The following is a 17,500-nucleotide window of genomic DNA, read 5'->3' as shown; positions in this document are numbered from 1 at the left end:
TGTGAGTGTGAGTGTGTGTGAGGATATAATGAGCCATAACACTATTGCTTCACACAGGAACACTGCAGTCCAATGTTACGAGGCAAACATCATCAGACTCTGCTGAAAGATCAGATATTGATTTGTTGCAGTGATCGTCAGCAGCAGGAGGCTGAGCTGCAGCAGCAGCGGCCTGAAGATACTCCTCATGGTCTCAGGGCTGTGCAGCAGCAGCAGCAGGCCTTCCTTCCTCTGGTGTTGACCGTGTGCTTCTTCTGTCCGTCCGTCCGTCTGTCTTACAGCCGCCAGAGCCTTGGGGTCCAGACCGTCCTCCAGCAGAGAGGACGTGTTCACCGTGAGTTCAGCAGCAGAGACGCTGCTTCCTTCTTCCTTCTGGTTAGAGAGGTCCTCCTCGTGGAGGTCCTCCTCGTGCAGGTCCTCCTCCTGGAAGTCCTCCTCGTGGAGGTCCTCTTCAGGGAGGTCCTCCTCGTGCAGGTCCTCCTCGTGGAGGTCCTCCTCGTGGAGGTCCTCCTCGTGCAGCTCCTCCTCGTGCAGGTCCTCCTCGTGGAGGTCCCCCTCGTGGAGGTCCTCTTTATGGAGGTCCTGCTCATGGAGGTCCTCCTCGTGCAGGTTCTCCTCGTGGAGGTTCTCCTCGTGGAGGTCCCCCTCATGGAGGTCCTCTTTATGGAGGTCCTCCTGGTGGAGGTCCTGCTCGTGGAGGTCCTCCTCGTGCAGGTCCTCCACGTGGAGGTCCTCTTCATGGAGGTCCTCCTCGTGGAGCCGACATGCCGTCTCTCTGCAGGGCGTCCAGGAGACAGAAAGCAAATAAAAGCCTCGGACGATGATGAAAGGGATTTATATTCTGTCCTGATCAAAAGAAGATGAGCTGTAATGAACAGATTAATAATAATGAAATGAATCCGCTGAGTTATTCGAGGCCTTCACCCCTCAGAGGTTCTGACGCCTTCACGTCTTTAGTTTAGTTTGACCCACAACCGAAGACACAAAGACACACAACCACAAAAACATCTAGAAGCAGTTTTGCTTTTCTGATAAATATTAGAGCGAGGCAAAGTTAAAAAAAAAAACTGATTCATCTCATTATGCACCAAATTCAATAATGAAGTAAAAACTAGTGTATTGCCGCTTTTATTTTGAAGTAATGTTATCAGAACAATATAACAGCACTCTGGAGCAACAACAAGTTAACATACATACATATATAGTTTATACATCTGTTTTATTTATTATGAAGAGGTACTTGTCAGTAGTAAGGGTCCCTGTGAGGGACAAACCACTCCTTCTTTGGTCCATGTTCAGTAGTAAGGGTCCCTGTGAGGGACAAACCACTCCTTCTTTGGTCCATGTTCAGTAGTAAGGGTCCCTGTGAGGGACAAACCACTCCTTCTTTGGTCCATGTTCAGTAGTAAGGGTCCCTGTGAGGGACAAACCACTCCTTCTTTGGTCCATGTTCAGTAGTAAGGGTCCCTGTGAGGGACAAACCACTCCTTCTTTGGTCCATGTTCAGTCTGTTTCTTACCTTAAAGATGTTACAGACCAGCGGTTGATTCACTTTATAAAAAAGCAATAAGTGCTTTTCATGTTTTCAGTTCAGTTTTTCTTCTTCGTTGGTAAAAGTCCAGTCTGTGTTGTCTTGAACAAGTGACCTGACGTCTGGTTGGAGGAGGTGGAGGTGTGGAGGTGGAGGTGTGGAGGACAGCGGACAGGTATCAGCTTTGAGCCTTAATGTCCGCTCCGTACACTCAGCGAGGCTGCTGGGAGACGGAGGAGCTTTGAGAGGCGACGCTCTGCTCGCTGACAGAAACTACAGAACAACACAGCGTTCACGTCAGAGTCAAGGTGGCAAATCTCCTGGCGAGCACCTACATATATCGCCTTCAAAGTAAAAGCCCCCCCCAAAAAATACAGTCAACACAAGATCCAATAATTAACACTGTTAATCGATTAAAACGTTAACGCGATAATAACACTAGTAGCAGATAGTTTTTCTTGTTGTGTGCGGTAACTTGTGTACAATACATTGTGTAGTGACGTTGTGTAGTGACATTGTGTACATAGTGTAGTGACATTGTGTACATTGTGTACATGACATTGTGTACATTGTGTAGTCACGTTGTGTAGTGACATTGTGTACATTGTGTAGTGACATAGTGTAGTGACATAGTGTAGTGACATTGTGTAGTGACATTGTGTAGTGACATTGTGAACATTGTGTAGTGACATTGTGAACATTGTGTAGTGACATTGTGTAGTGACATTGTGTACATTGTGTAGTGACATTGTGTAGTGACATTGTGTACATTGTGTAGTGACATTGTGTAGTGACATTGTGTACATTGTGTAGTGACATTGTGTACATTGTGTAGTGACATTGTGTAGTGACATTGTGTACATTGTGTAGTGACATTGTGTAGTGACATTGTATTCATAGTGTAGTGACATTGTGTAGTGACATTGTGAACATTGTGTAGTGACGTTGTGTACATTGTGTAGTGACGTTGTGTACATTGTGTAGTGACATTGTGTACATTGTGTAGTGACATTGTGTACATTGTGTAGTGACGTTGTGTACATTGTGTAGTGACATTGTGTACATTGTGTAGTGACATTGTGTACATTGTGTAGTGACATTGTGTACATCGTGTAGTGACATTGTGTACATTGTGTAGTCACGTTGTGTAGTGACGTTGTGTACATTGTGTAGTGACATTGTGTACATTGTGTAGTGACATTGTGTACATTGTGTAGTGACATTGTGTACATCGTGTAGTGACATTGTGTACATTGTGTACGTTGTGTAGACGGCCCTGGTGTCGTGGTGAATCTCCGCTGCAGCTCAGGAGGAGCGATCAGCTCGCTGCAGGTTTCATTATTTTCATCTGCGTTGATGAATCTGAGCCGCTGCTGGTTGAATTATGTATTCATAATGATGTGTTCATCATAATGTGTTCATCATGATGTGTTCATCATGATGTGTTCATCATGATGAACACATCATGATGTGTTCATCATGATGTGTTCATCATGATGTGTTCATCATGGTGTGTTCATAATGATGTGTTCATAATGATGTGTTCATCATGATGTATTCATCATGATGTATTCATCATGATGTGTTCATCATAATGTGTTCATCATGATGTGTTCATAAGGATCAGGTATTATTATTATAACTCTCAACTAGTAAACGCTGGTTGCTCATCAGCGTTGGGGCGTCTTCACTGAGACGATCCAGACGTCTCCGTGACAGCAGCACGATCACGTGTGAGCTCTGTAGATTATTCATGAGAACTTTTATGTCTCATCAGGCCGAAGTACTTTTACCTTTTGGTTAATGATTAATACCTGCAGACCGGATGCTTCTAGAAGATGAGATGGAGACGCAGCACGCTAGCTTGTGTCCTGTCCTCACGCTGCAGACACGTAGCGCCGTTAGCACCGTTAGCACCGTTAGCGCCGTTAGCGCCGTGTCTCCAGCCCGCTGGACGCTCTCTGCTCTGCTGGTTCCTCCGTCTCCTCAGCGGCTCGACGCTAGCTGTGATATCTGCAGCTGGGCGGGTACTTTTACTTTTTTCACGTCTTTTTGTTGTTGCTGAGAGCAGCTGTTGCATCTGGAGACGAGGACGGTGAAATTGGCGAGAGGGAAGAGAAGCGGTTCAGTTCTTCATAACGAGGCCGCTCCATCACCACGGGGTCAAAAACTGCTAATGAAGCCAATCAACCCGCTACTTCCAGGCCTGGAAAGTCCTTGAAAAACAAATAAAACCCCCCAAAGTGTAGTAAAAGTGGTGTAAATGTGTTTATTCATGTGTTCATTTAGTTTAAATAATGAATCTGCTTTTAAAAGAAAGAGGCTCAAAATATCAGCAGCATACATACAGGCATCTATATGAATGTTTATTCTTTTAATAAACTATTGTCTCTCATTCATTTGAGTCATTTAAGGTTTACTGTATGCTTTGAATCCTCATTGTTAGTTTAAATACTACATTTTATCACTTTTTACTGTTTACACACACATTTCACACAATGTTTGCTCATGGACATTTAGGTTAAAGGTCATAAACATCCTCTGGTCACAGTGTGTGTGAACCCTGTTGATCAGGAGTGGAACCAGTTTCAATTTGTTCTCTGAACATCTTTTGTGTTTTTGTGTTCAGACTGCTGCCTGCGTCGCTGTGTGTGCGTCGCTGTGTGTGCGTCGCTGTGTGTGCGTCGCTGTGTGTGCGTCCATGTGTGTTGTTTCTGTTCTCTGACTCGTCGTCGGGCTTTTTCTTTTGCAAACTGTTCAAAGTTCCAACTTCTTGTTTCCTTTTGTTTGTTTGGCTTCAGACGGAGAGGAACCAGAGCCGAGAGCGAGAGCCCACCAGGCCCAGAAGCAACGAGCGGGACCGCAGCCGAGAGGGAGAGGCTCCGCCCCTTTCTGCCGCCGCCGCCAGGGACCGAGCCATCCAGAGGAAGAGGAGGGAGATAGACGAGGTAGAGGAAGAGGAGGAGGAGGAGGAGGAGGGGAGATAGACGAGGTAGAGGAGGAGGAAGAAGAGAAGGAGGGAGATGGACGAGGTAGAGGAGGAGGAGGAGAGGAGAAGGAAAGGAGGAGGGGGGAGGGAGATAGACGAGTTAGAGGAGGAGGAGGAAGAAGAGGAGGAGGGAGATAGACGAGGTAGAGGAGGAGGAGGAGAGATAGACGAGGTCGAGGAGGAGGAGAGGAGGAGGAAAGGAGGAGGAGGAGAGGGTGGAGGGAGATAGACGAGGAGAAGGAGGAGGAGGATTGGAAGGAGGAGAGATAGACGAGGTAGAGGAGGAGGAGAGGAGGAAAAGGAGGAGGAGGAGAGGAGGAAAAGGAGGAGGAGGAGGAAGAGGAGGAGAGATAGATGAGGTAGAGGAGGAGGAGAGGAAGAGGAAAGGAGGAGGAGGGATAGACGAGGTAGAGGAGGAGGAGAGGAGGAGGAGGAGGAGAGCTGGACGAGGTAGAGGAGGAGGAGGAGGAAGAGGAGGGGATAGGAGGAGGTAGGAGGAGGAGGGATAGACGAGGTAGAGGAAGAGGAAGAGGACGGAGCAGCAGGAGGAGGAGGAGGGATATGGACTAGGAGGAGGAGGAGGAGACCCATGTGTGTCCTCTAGACCCTCCTTCTCTTCCTTCACTTCTTCCTCTCCACATCCTCCTCTAATCCCTCGTCCACCTCTTCCTCATCTTCCTCATCTTCCTCCTCCTTCTCCTCCTCTAATCCCTCCTCCACCTCTTCCTCCCCCTCTTCTTCTTCCTCTTCCTCCTCCTCCTCCTCCTCCTCCTCTTCCTCCTCTTTCTCCTCCTCTAATCCATCCTTCACATCCTCCTTCTCCTCCTCTTCCTCCTCCTCCTCCTCCTCCTCCTCCTCGTGTCTTGCAGGTGTACGATCAGGAGTGTGAGATGTTCGGCCTGGTGGCCAAGATGCTGATCTCTAAGGACGCGTCTCTGGAGCGCTCCATCCAGGCGGCGCTGCAGGAGAACCTGCGAGACATCGGCTCGCGCTGCGTGGAGGGCATGGAGAAGTTCATCCAGGAGTACGACGCCCGCGAGCCACCGCCGCGCTAGCCGCCGCCGCCGCGCTAGCCGCCGCCGCCATGAACTATTTTCTAACCACAGCGTCGTACGTGCTGCTGCTGCTGCTCCAGCGGGGAAGTGATCCTCTCTCTTTATTGCCTTTGAGTGACGGCCGGCGCGTCACCGAGCGTTGCCTCGTGCGCGAGCGCAGACCAAAGCGACGGCGTGCGCGAGGAGCAGCAGCGGCGTGCGCGTCACCGCAGACACTACAGAGCGCAGACGTCGCGAGGCGCGTCTTAATTTATGATGATTTATGTCTCTTAGTTTGTAACGTTTGTCACTTAAAAGTTTTCCTACGTCTGATTCATAAAATGAAGCTCAGTGACTGGATCATCAAATGCATCTTTAATAATCATCAGAGTTCACGGCTCACGCTCGCGTGACGCTCACCTGACTCACCTGGCGGCTTCTCTTCGTCCTTTAAGGTAAAACACGTTTGTGTGATTTTCAGGTTTGTTTGAATCGTTGAGTTTGATGATCACATGATTTCTGCTTCTCTCGTTCTCCTGAAGTCAAGTTGAGTTTGACGCGCTTATTTTTCTAAATTATTTGTATTTCACTGATTAAAGTTTTGTTCACATTATGAAAAAAAAAATGTTTCAAACCATTTGTCATTTATTGATCTCTTTCATGAGGAAGATGAAGTCACATGACTGAAGGGAGGAGTGCTGGAGGAAATGAAGGAGTGCTGGAGGAAATGAGGAAGTGATTGAGGAAAGGAATACGTGTTTGAGGAAATGAGGAAGTGATTGAGGAAAGGAAGAAGTGTTTGAGGAAATGAGGAAGTGCTTGAGGAAATGAGGAAATGCTGGAGGAAAGGAAGAAGTGCTTGAGGAAAGGAAGGAGTGCTTAAGGAAAGGAAGGAGTGCTGAAGGAAAGGAAGGAGTGTTTGAGGAAATGAGAAAGTGTTTGAGGAAATGAGGAAGTGTTTGAGGAAAGGAAGAAGTGTTTGAGGAAAGGAAGAAGTGCTTGAGGAAATAAATATGACAGTAAAAAAATCTTGAATCTCCTCTGAGGCTCAACAGCTGTGACGTCACAGTGACATCACAGTGACATCACTGTGACGTCACAGTGACATCACAGTGATGTCACAGTGACATCACAGTGATGTCACAGTGACATCACAGTGATGTCACTGTGACGTCACAGTGACGTCACAGGTTATAACTCTGACGCTACAAACTGCAGGTGCTCAGAGGAAGACGTGTGAGCACCAGCATGGAGGGCCTGGTGGCCGATGCTATCCAGGTGCATCATGGGAATCGTAGGACAAACCTAACGTATCACATGACGCCTCTACAAACGTGTGTTCATGTTTAGAAACGCCGGACGACGTTCTCAGATCGTCTCGTTCTGGCGCTCCGGACGGAAACATCTCGACAACTTATGGGATGGAGCGCCATGGTAACCATGGTAACCAGAGGATGGATGCCGTTGGTATTCCTCTCTCGCTCCATCGCGGTCAAAATGTTGATTTGTCCAGTGTTTTATTTAACGGGCAGAAGCCGAGGCTTCACCTCCAGACTCCTGCAGCCGCTCCTCCTGCTGCGGACCGCACGTGGTCCAGAGGAGGGCCAAGGTCCGGTCCAGGGTCCGGTCCAGGGTCCGGTTCAGGGTCCGGTTCAGGGTCCGGTCCAGGGTCCGGTCCAGGGTCCGGTCCAGGGTCCGGTCCAGACTCCTCCCGTTGTGTTGAAAAGACCGTTGGAGAATTCAAAGTTAGAGAAAAGACCGGCGGCTCGATGTCTTTGTTTGTGTTAAACTGATTTTTTCAACCGTAATTTAAAAAGACCAAACACCGACAAATACAGATTAAAGAGGAATATTTCATGAGATTAAAACATGTTAAGACTATACAAGATTATAATCTGTTTCCTCAAGACATTTGGACTTTTGGACTCGAGTCATTAGAAATGTTTGATCACACGAATGCTAATGTACTAATAATATGACTGTGTCTTTATCTTTATATACTTCAACACAGAGCAGCTGTAAACACAGTGAGGACACAAACAAACAACAACTGTTCAGCATTTAAACGTCTTATTTCTTAAACCGCAACTTTTATTCTATTTGTGTTGCTTTTTGACAGTTTTTTAATGTTTTAAAATGAATCTTCTTGATTGTTTTGAAGTCTTGTTTTCTTCTGCGTTACATTTTGATGCTTTAAAGTTTTATGTGCAGCACTTTGAATCTGCTTGTTGTTGACACAAATAACACAAATAAACCTGTGAAGAGTTCATGTTGTGAAGAGTTGGTGTGTGTGTGTTTTTATTTATTAATTAGTTTAACCCAGAACTCCTTTTCCCTGTTTGAGTTGTCGTAGGAATCCCAAAGTAATTACAATACTTGTGTTTATTGTTTGTATTTGTTCAGCAAAGTCTTGGGGGAAAATGTATATCTGCAAAATAAATCCCTTTTAAAAGATATTTTGATTGTAACTATGAACATCCAGCATGATATGAGCCAGATTCCCCAAAAAATGTCTCCTGGATCGTCAATAAGACGCCTTTATGGAAAGATTAGGACCTAAAGAATCAGAATCTGAACAACAATCACAATAAAACAAAGTCTTGTCCTGTTAGGAAGGAGTTTCAGTCAAGAAACTGCGTTGCTCGGTTCAAAAATGTAAAAATACATATTTTACGCCAAAAGATATGGGGCATGCTGGGTATTAAAATGGATTTTGGCACCGTTTCCAAAAGGTTAAATGTTAACTATAAAACCGGAGCGTGTTGATGAATTACACTCAAAATGTGAACAAAGTGAAGCCGACCAATCAGAACGCTGCGTGGTGCCACCTGCTGGTTGTTCATTGAAGTACACTTTATTTTCTGTATGAGACAACAACAACAAATCCACATGCAAGTCTCCCTATCTCTACATCATGTTATACAAATAATGATTCTTTAGTTACAAAATATATAAATATTTAAGACCATATGTACAGAACATTTACATGACCACATCCATTACTTTAATAAGTTTATTACTATATATACATTTAACAGGTATTATTCTTTAATATTCTCATCATTATTATTTGCATTGTTATTATTATTGTTAGCGTTGTTGTCATTATCATCGTTATAATAATTCTTAATCATCTAATGGTAACTCTCAAAAAACAAAAGCATGTTGCAGAAGAGGAAACGGGACCGTACCTGACGTCACAAGCGTGGAGAGCCGGCTATGTAGAGCGAGTTCAACGGACTATTTGTACACGGTGATGTAAACGGGGCTAGCGGAGCTAGCGGGGGTTAGCGCGGCTAGCGAAGCTAGCGAGCCGACGCTATGCTTCGGCGGCGTTAGCTCGGAATCTAGCGCGCGACCTTCACCGACCCCGACACACTTCTCCTGGTTCGTCCACGCAGAAGAAGAGGTTTTTTTGAGCGGTTTCAGTTCAAACCAGCGAGCGGGATCGCTCAGCGTCTCGCGCGCGCACACGCGGCCGCCATGTTGCGTTCGGCGGCCGCCGCCGCGCTGCGTTCGGCAGCCGCCGGCGCCGTCAGAGGAGTCGATCTCCTTCATTGTGAACATTTCTGTTGTGTAAGCCGACCGAGCGTCCTCTCAGGATCTGATGGTTGTGTGTAGGTGTACACACACACACACACACACACACACACACACAGACACACACTACCCGGAGTAGAGCTGTGTAGGCTCACAAGCACAGAAAAAATAAATAGGCCTTTTCTCTATTCAACCCCACCACACACACACAAACACAAACACTATTCACTCTCGCTGTCAACTGTCTCACTCTCACCTTCCCACTCCCTCTGTTCCACCTCTTTGTTGCTTTAACCGTCTCCTTACCTCTCTCTCATCTCTCTCTCCCTCCCCCCCTCCCCCCTCCGCCCCCATCTTGTGCTCTACATCTAAGACAGGATGCAGTTTTTGCTCTTCCTCCGCTGGCGGGTGAGCAGCTGGCCGTGAGCCGGCCCGTGCAGAGGTCCGTGATGGGCGGCTATCCCAGAGGGGCTGTAGCGGTGGCGCAGCTCCTCGTTGTTGATGTAGCAGAGCTGCACCGGCCGCGGGATGGGCTCGCCGAGGAAGTAGCTCTCGTCCGCCTCCGACTCGGAGGACGAGGAGCAGCTGGAGCACCAGGGGTCGGCGGCCTCCGTGTAGCCGTCGCCCCAGCACGGCCCGCCGAGCCCCGCGGGTTGCCAGCCGGCGTTCTGCAGGGTGAGATCCGAGGTGGTGCGGGGGCAGGGCCGCTGCTGCTGCTGCTGCTGCTGGTGCTGGTGCCGGTAGCCGCCGCTGCCGCCGAGCTCCAGACCGAACAGCTCGCGGGCGGCGTTCCCGGCGGCGGGGAAGCGGTCGTAGTCCTCCTGGACGCGGCGGTAGGGCGGCTCCACCATCTGAGCGGGCCGGTCCGCCACCAGGTGCAAGGCGTTGTCGGAGCGGGAGCGGCGAGAGCGTTTGTGGCGGCGGCCGCTGCGCTGCTGCCCGCCGCCACTGCCGCCGCCGCCGTGGTTTCCGCGGCGGTGCTTGCGGCGCCTCGGCTGCTGCTGCTGCTGCTGCTGCTGCTGCTGCTGCTGCTGCTGCTGCGACGCGGCGGGTTCCTGCCCGCCGAGGCGCCGGCGGGGCATCCGGTCGCTCATGGGAGCCATCCGCAGGTTCCCGCTGCTGCCGATCACCCCGAGGCGACCTTTGCCGTCGAAGCCCAGCGGCTGCGGGCCGTCCCAGTACTGCAGCGGGTAGCCGACACGCAGCGGGTCGTACATGCTGTTGTTGTTGTTGCCGTAGGGCCGGGAGGAGGACAGCGACTCGGTGCTGTGGAACTGGACCGAGGAGCTGAGGGTGCCCATGTGGCTCTTCTCTGACACGTTCACGCCAGAGTCTTTGCTCAGGTCGGGCATGGAGAAGCGAGACAGGTGCTCCTGGCGCTTACTGACCCCGTCCAGAGAGTTCCCCGCTGCAACCAGAGAGCACACACACATCTTACTGTACCACACCCGAGTGTGTGTCAGACGAATAGGAGTGTGTGTTAGTGTGTTAGACCTCTAAGAGTGTGTGTTAGTGTGTTTTAGTCGACTCAGAGTGTGTGTTAGTGTGTTTTAATGGTCTAACAGTGTGTGTTAGTGGACTCATAGTGTGTGTCAGTTGACTTATATTGTGTCTTAGTGGACTCAGAGTGTGTATCAGTATGTTAATGGACTCAGAGTGTGTGTCAGTGGACTCAGAGTGTGTGTTAGTGGACTCAGAGTGTGTGTCAGTGGACTCAGAGTGTGTGTCAGTGGACTCAGAGTGTGTGTCAGTGGACTTATATTGTGTGTCAGTGGACTCAGAGTGTGTGTCAGTGGACTCAGAGTGTGTGTCAGTGGACTCAGAGTGTGTGTTAGTGGACTCAAAGTGTGTGTCAGTGGACTTATATTGTGTGTGAGTGGACTCAGAGTGTGTGTCAGTGGACTCAGAGTGTGTGTCAGTGGACTCAGAGTGTGTGTTTCGTGGACTCAGAGTGTGTGTTAGTGGACTCAAAGTGTGTGTCAGTGGACTCAGAGTGTGTGTTAGTGGACTCAGAGTGTGTGTCAGTGTGTCAGTGGACTAACAGTGTCTCTGGTAAAAGGCCCTGCACCAGACTGTGTGGTTCACGCCGCTGTACCTGTGGCATTGGACATGATGAGGGAGTCCGTGGAGCCACGGGGGGTCTGCTCCAGAGGGGTGAGGGGCTCGTTGAAGCTCATGGCGCTGATGGGGTTCCTCCGGGTCAGCGGGGGTCTGCCGTCCCTCTGGAACCCGTGCAGGCTGATGCTCCTCTTGTCGGAGAAGCCCTGGTTCTGGCTCGACATCTCGTTGAAGCTCATCTGGGTGCGCAGCTTGTTGGGCCTGAACTCGTCCTGGCTGTGGTGGGTCCAGTTCTCGTTGAAGGAGTGGCCCCTCAGAGCCGCCATGGGGGTCCTCTTGGCGTTGCCCGGCTCCTTCCCCCAGGAGTCGGGCCTCTTCCCCGGGTTGGCGGCGGCGGCGGTCTGAGCCGGAGGGTGGACGTTGGCGTTGGGATTGTAGCCCTGCCGCGGGTTGCACTGAGCCAGCAGGTGGATGGGCGCCGGCGTCGGGGAGGGCTCCCGCTGGGGCCCCTCGTAGGCGGCGGGCACGTAAGGGTCGTCCCGGCTCATCCACACCTGGTTGAGGCTCGGGGCGCGGCTCGGGGTGCGGCTGGGCGTGCGGTTGGGCGTCCTGCTCGGGGTCTGGCTGGACGAGAGGCTCAGCCGGTCCATCTGCACCAAGAGGGGCTCGGTGTCGGCCGACAGCCGTTCGGGCATGGGCGGGGGAGCCGCCTGCCGGACCTCGCCGCTCCGCCGGTCCTGCTCCGCGTTCCTGCGCTCCTTCTTGCCGACCTTGGTGCTGTGGCGGGATTCGCGGGAACGGGCGCTCTGGAAGGCCGAGTCCGAGGAGTCGGACTCGTCCGGGTCCTGATGGGTTGAAAGTACAATCGTTGAAAAACCCACAGTTTAACCTACGTCTGAAAGACCCTTTTTCAATGGGTTTACGCACCTGCCCGGCGCTGCAGGACCGGGAGCAGAAGATCTGGCCCTGTTTTGGCAGGAATGGCCGGCCCAGCAGGGAGCGCTTGCACCGGGCGCAGCAGAAACACTCCTCGGTGGCGTGCCAGTGCTGCCCGTCATACGTCATCTGGCCTTGGTCAATGCCTTTGGTGAGATATGCGGAATATCAATATTGGCAGGCTCTATCTCTGATGCTACGCTAAACATGTTGTGACTACAGCCCACAGTCTGACTTCAGGCATTAGCCGGTAGGTTAAGCTCATTTTTGTCAGATATATACGCAGTTTTGTTGCAGGGAAAAAGTTTATATTTTCTGCCTTAAGAAAGCGCTTCTGAATCTTTGCTCGTACACGATCGCTCGATTTGAAAAATAGACCGAACGCATTTCACGAGCCCTGCTCCCCAGCTCGGGGAAGTAATCATCTTTCACAGCTCCCATCTGGATTTAACACGGGAGCATCCTCCGAAACACACTTTCACTGTTACTGGAGCTCGGGATGATAATAACCAGCCACGTCTCGGCGCACTGGCTCCGCCTCTCCACAGCTGCGGCTCACAGAGCTGATAAATGGCAATTAAGTGGCTGATAAGACGTTTTCCCGAGATGTTAGCGGAAGAAAAACATGTCCGTGTGCTTTGATGACAGGTCACATGATGTAAGAGGAGAGGAAGCAAAGCAGTAAAACACGTACCTATGTGTTCTCCACACGCGTCGCAGTACTCGGCGTAAAGGGACTCGAAGCAGTTGCAGCAGTGAGGCCGGCCGTCCTTCATGATGTAGCGCTGGCCGCCGAGGGCGGTCTCGCACTCGTAGCAGCAGAAGTGCTTCATGTGCCAGTGCCGGCCCTCCGCCTCGGTGCACTCATCAGCAAAGATGATCTGCGCGACCACAAGACATTGCATTCGTCAGCGAGGAAACGCCACGCGGAGATTAGCTGTCGACCGTTACGAGAGATGACCTTTAATGCTGCTGAGGAAGCTGAATCCTATCGGGCGGGGATGGGGTTTGGGGTACCTCAGGGCGCCATCCTCGGCCCGTTATTATTTTCACAATATCTTTTATGTTTCCTCTGCACAACCGAAGGGCTTCTAAACGTTTTTTGCCCCATGACCCCTCGCTAGCAACACGTTCTCGTCCTGGCTCGTCACCTTTCGTCTCTTTGTCAGGACTCATTGCCAACACTATGGCTAAAAATAAGTATGAAACAAGGTAACAAAAGCACTGAAAACACTTCAAAATATCTCATCACACTTCAAGTATCAGGAGGGAAAGAAAAGCTGCCGGGTCACATGACACGCTTGGCAGTGGGTTGTCTGCTAATCCACCGAATGTTTGTTACAAGATATTAGAGAACAATATGTCCAATTCCCTTAAATAACATATTACATGTATTAACATAGAAATTAAATGAATCCAAAAAAGGTAAGGGTTATTGTTCAGAACACACACAAACACAAACACACACACACAAACAAACAAACACACACAAACAAACAAACAAACACACACAAACAAACACACACTTTCTACTTTAAGCAACCTTAGCAGACTGGAATTACCAGAGTTATTATTATTATTATTATTATTATTATTATTATTATTATTAGTAGTAGTAGTAGTAGTAGTAGTAGTATTGTTATTAGACCGGTGGCCCCGATAGCCCCGGAGGTCCTAGAGGCCATGTGGCCCTAGAGGACCTGGAGGCCCTGGAGACCATAAAGGCCCCTGTGGCCCCGGTGGCCCTGGAGGCCCCGGAGACCACAGAGGCCCTGGAGGACCGGGTGGCCCCGGAGGCCCTAGACGCCATGTGGCCCTACAGGACCTGGAGGCCATGAGGCCCGAGAGGACCTACAGGCCATGAGGCCATGTGGCCCTAGAGGACCTAGAGGCCATGTGGCCCTAGAGGACCTGGAGGCCCTGGAGACCATAAAGGCCCCGGTGGCCCCTCTGGCCCCGGAGGCTCTGGAGGCTCTAGAGGACCTAGAGGCCATGAGGCCCTGGTGGCCCTAGAGGACCTAGAGGTCATGAGGCCCGAGAGAACCTGGAGGCTCTGGAGGCCACCAGGGCCATGTGGCCCTAGAGGACCTAGAGGCCATGAGGCCTTAGAGGACCTAGAGGCCATGTGGCTCTAGAGGACCGAGAGGCCATGAGGCCTTACGGTCCTAGAGGACCTTAAGGCCGACAGGCCATGTGGCTCTAGAGGCCATGTGGCCATAGAGGACCTAGAGGCCATGTGGCCATAGAGGACCTAGAGGCCATGTGGCCATAGAGGACCTAGAGGCCATGTGGCCATAGAGTCCATGTGTCCCTGGAGGACCTAGAGGCCATCTGGCCCTAGAGGACCTAGAGGCCATGTGGCTCTAGAGGACCTAGAGTCCATGTGGCCCTGGAGGACCGGCGTACCTCATCACAGGCGCAGCAGCGAGGCTTCAGCCGCTCGGCGTGGTGCCGGCCACACAGGATCTTCCCGTCCTGGTAGAAGTAGATGAGATCCACCAGCAGCTCCTCACACACGCTGCACACGAAGCAGTGAGGATGCCAACTTTTACCATGACCCGCCCTCGCTGCAAACACCACGATGTCACCGCCGTTTATCTGACCGCCGCACTGCGGGAGAGGAGAGAGGGAAGGAGAGGAGAGGAGGAGAGGATAGAAGGAGAGGAGAGAGGGAAGGAGAGGAAATTAGGAAAGGTTAGATTTGAGGGAAAGATAGGAAGCAAGTATAGGAAATAAAAAGAGGAGCAGAAACAAGAGGAAAGGAGATTAGAGGAAACAATAGGAAAGGAAAGGAGAGAGGAGAGGTACAGGTTGGCGGAAGAGGCAGAGAAAAGGTAGAATACAAACTGATGTGGAAGAGGGGGAAGTAATATATATGATGTGTTATCCTTTAGATCTCTTCATCAGTCTATCTGATGAAACATCACAGAGTGCGATTACCCAGAGTGCAATGGGAAAGTCAACAGATCTTTCTTTAAAGGGCTCTCTCCTTTGTCTCCTTGTCTCCTCTGAAGACATTGCCCTCTTTCCTTGTCTCCTCTGTCTCCTCTGTCTCCTTGTCTCCTCACTCAGTTGTGTAATCGAGGCTGTGGAGCCTCTCCTTGTCTCCTTGTCTCCTCTCTCCTTTGTCTCCTCTCCCTCTGTCTCCTTTTCTCTGTCTCGGTGGTGTAGTAAAGGCCAGGCTGTGGAGCCTCTGCTTGTCTCCTTGTCTCCTCTCTCCAGTAGGTGCTCTGTCTCCTCTCTCCTCTGTCTCCTCTCTCCTCTGTCTCCTCTCTCCTCTGTCTCCTTGTCTCCTTTTCTCTGTCTCTTGGTGTAGTAAAGGCCAGGCTGTGAAGCCTCTCCTTGTCTCCTTGTCTCTGGTGTCTCAGTGGGGTGCTGTGGAGCCTCTCCTTGTCTCCTTGTCTCCTCTCTCCTTGTCCCAGTGGGTGCTCTGTCTCCTCACCTTGTCACAGAGGCTGCCGCTCATGGTGAGGGGGAAGGGCCGGATGTTTCCTCGTCCCAGGTTGTCCTTCTTGCGCTGGTTGCTGAAGAGCTTGAGCTCTCGCTTCTCCTCCTCGTCCAACCCGTTGCAGTACCGCACCTGGACCACACGGAACCACAACAACAACCACAACAACAACAACAACAACAATGTGTCTCTCAATAGCTGGAACACACACTGGTTTCATCCTAATAGTGGGAGTGGCTAAATAACACTGTGTGTATGTATGTATGTATATGTATGTATGCATTTATGTGTGTATATATGTGTATGTGCATTTTTATTTTATTAGTATGACTTTGTGCATGTGTATCTTTATGTTCATCTTTTCTTCATATGCATGTCCAGAACATTCATAAAGCTGTGATGACAATGCGTCTGATGAAGTTGTGAACATGAGAAGTTCCTCTCATCGTGTCTGACCTCATTGTCGTGCGGCGGCAGCTGGTGGAGGAGCTGCTTGATGCGGTGCTTCTCTCCGGGGCTGTTGATGTACGGGACCTTCTCTTCTGGCAGCGAGTTGTAGTACTGATGCACCTGAAACAACAGCGACACGCCAGATATCACACCTGCAGCCACCGCAGAGGAGAAGCAGGGAACACGGAGACCGTGAAGCCCAGTAAAGTGGAGGTAGAGTCCTCACAACGTTAGCATTCTATGCTAATGCGCTCCTCTGAAGCTGAGATGAAATAGCTGTCTCTAGTGGGGCGTGGAGGTATTACAGGTGGGGCGTGACCCTCTAGTGGGGCGCGCAGGTATTACAGGTAGGGCGTGACCCCCTAGTGGGGCACGGAGGTGTTACAGGTGGGGTGCGACACTCTAATGGGGCACGGATGTATTACAGGTGGAGTGCGACCCTCTAGTGGAGTGCGGAGGTATTACAGGTGGGGCGTCAACCTCTAGTGGGGCGCGGAGGTATTACAGGTAGGGCGTGACCCTCTAGTGGGGCGCGGAGGTATTACAGGTGGGGCGTGACCCTCTATTGGAGCAAGGAGGTATTACAGGTGGGGTGCGACACTCTAATGGGGCAAGAAGGTATTACATTTGGGGCGTGACCCTCGAGTGGAGCAAGGAGGTATTACAGGTGGGGCGCGACCCTCGAGTGGGGCACGGAGGTGTTACAGGTGGGGTGCGACACTCTAATGGGGCAAGGATGTATTACAGGTGGACTGCGACCCTCTAGTGGAGCGCGGAGGTATTACAGGTGGGGCGTCACCCTCTAGTGGGGCGCGGAGGTATTACAGGTGGGGCGTGAGCCTCTAGTGGGGCGTGGAGGTATTACATTTGGGGCGTGACCCTCTAGTGGGGCGCGGAGGTATTACAGGTAGGGCGTGACCCCAAAGTGGGGCATGGAGGTGTTACAGGTGGAGCGCGACCCTCTAGTGTGGCGCAGAGGTATTACAGGTGGGGCGTGACCCTCTATTGGAGCAAGGAGGTATTACAGGTGGGGTGCGACACTCTAATGGGGCAAGGAGGTATTACATTTGGGGCGCGACCCTCGAGTGGGGCGCGGAGGTATTACAGGTAATCGGTGTCGTGCCCTGGCAAGTGGTTCAGTCTTCACACTGTTGCTTTTCATGGTGGGGAAAGTGTGTAAATGTGTGTAAAGGAAACTGCACACACTGACACAACCTGACGCTCACACATCTGCACTCATTGTGTTTTCACAACGTTATTGTTGTCCTGAAAAGATATTCAGTGTAAAACAGGTGATTTGCAGCCACAATAGCTATTTCTTTGTGCCAAATATTATTTATTTTTTGCAAGGATTTGGAGGCCTCTAGTGGTGAGGTGGCAGACTGCAGCCAGCTGAACACCCGTCCTCTCGGTCGCGTTAGCGCTCTACAGCTAATGTCACTAATGTGTGATTCATCCCGTAGTGATTTAAACCTTTAACCCTGATGCGGACACACGGTATTCAGCGCTGTGGT

At 50.8% G+C, this 17,500-nt stretch overlaps 2 protein-coding genes across 4 annotated transcripts in view; one reads left to right on the top strand and one right to left on the bottom strand.

Moving 5' to 3' along the window:
* Window positions 1–6,179, top strand: part of LOC137800723 (arginine/serine-rich coiled-coil protein 2-like) — a 9,358-nt gene extending 3,179 nt beyond the window's left edge. For both annotated transcript variants that reach the window (XM_068598044.1, XM_068598043.1), the window contains 3 exons: window positions 282–334; window positions 4,333–4,479; window positions 5,390–6,179. In XM_068598044.1, the coding sequence (XP_068454145.1) occupies window positions 282–334; window positions 4,333–4,479; window positions 5,390–5,575 (386 nt within the window). In that variant the 3' untranslated portion in view covers window positions 5,576–6,179. The remainder of the gene's footprint in view (window positions 1–281; window positions 335–4,332; window positions 4,480–5,389) is intronic.
* A 3,270-nt stretch (window positions 6,180–9,449) lies between these two features.
* The window catches only part of LOC137801055 (prickle-like protein 2), a 44,203-nt gene continuing 36,152 nt past the window's right edge, over window positions 9,450–17,500 (bottom strand). For both annotated transcript variants that reach the window (XM_068598457.1, XM_068598458.1), the window contains exons 3-9: window positions 15,993–16,106; window positions 15,531–15,668; window positions 14,495–14,698; window positions 12,783–12,969; window positions 12,080–12,234; window positions 11,190–11,997; window positions 9,450–10,502 (exon numbers count right to left, since the gene is read on the bottom strand). In XM_068598457.1, coding sequence (XP_068454558.1) covers window positions 9,463–10,502; window positions 11,190–11,997; window positions 12,080–12,234; window positions 12,783–12,969; window positions 14,495–14,698; window positions 15,531–15,668; window positions 15,993–16,106 — 2,646 coding nt within the window. In that variant the 3' untranslated portion in view covers window positions 9,450–9,462. The remainder of the gene's footprint in view (window positions 10,503–11,189; window positions 11,998–12,079; window positions 12,235–12,782; window positions 12,970–14,494; window positions 14,699–15,530; window positions 15,669–15,992; window positions 16,107–17,500) is intronic.

This window comes from Clinocottus analis, unplaced genomic scaffold (assembly GCF_023055335.1).
Source record: "Clinocottus analis isolate CAN_PGR_092001 unplaced genomic scaffold, fCliAna1.0.p SCAF_4, whole genome shotgun sequence".
Lineage (NCBI taxonomy): Eukaryota > Metazoa > Chordata > Actinopteri > Perciformes > Cottidae > Clinocottus > Clinocottus analis.
This window is presented reverse-complemented; position numbering and strand designations above follow the sequence as displayed.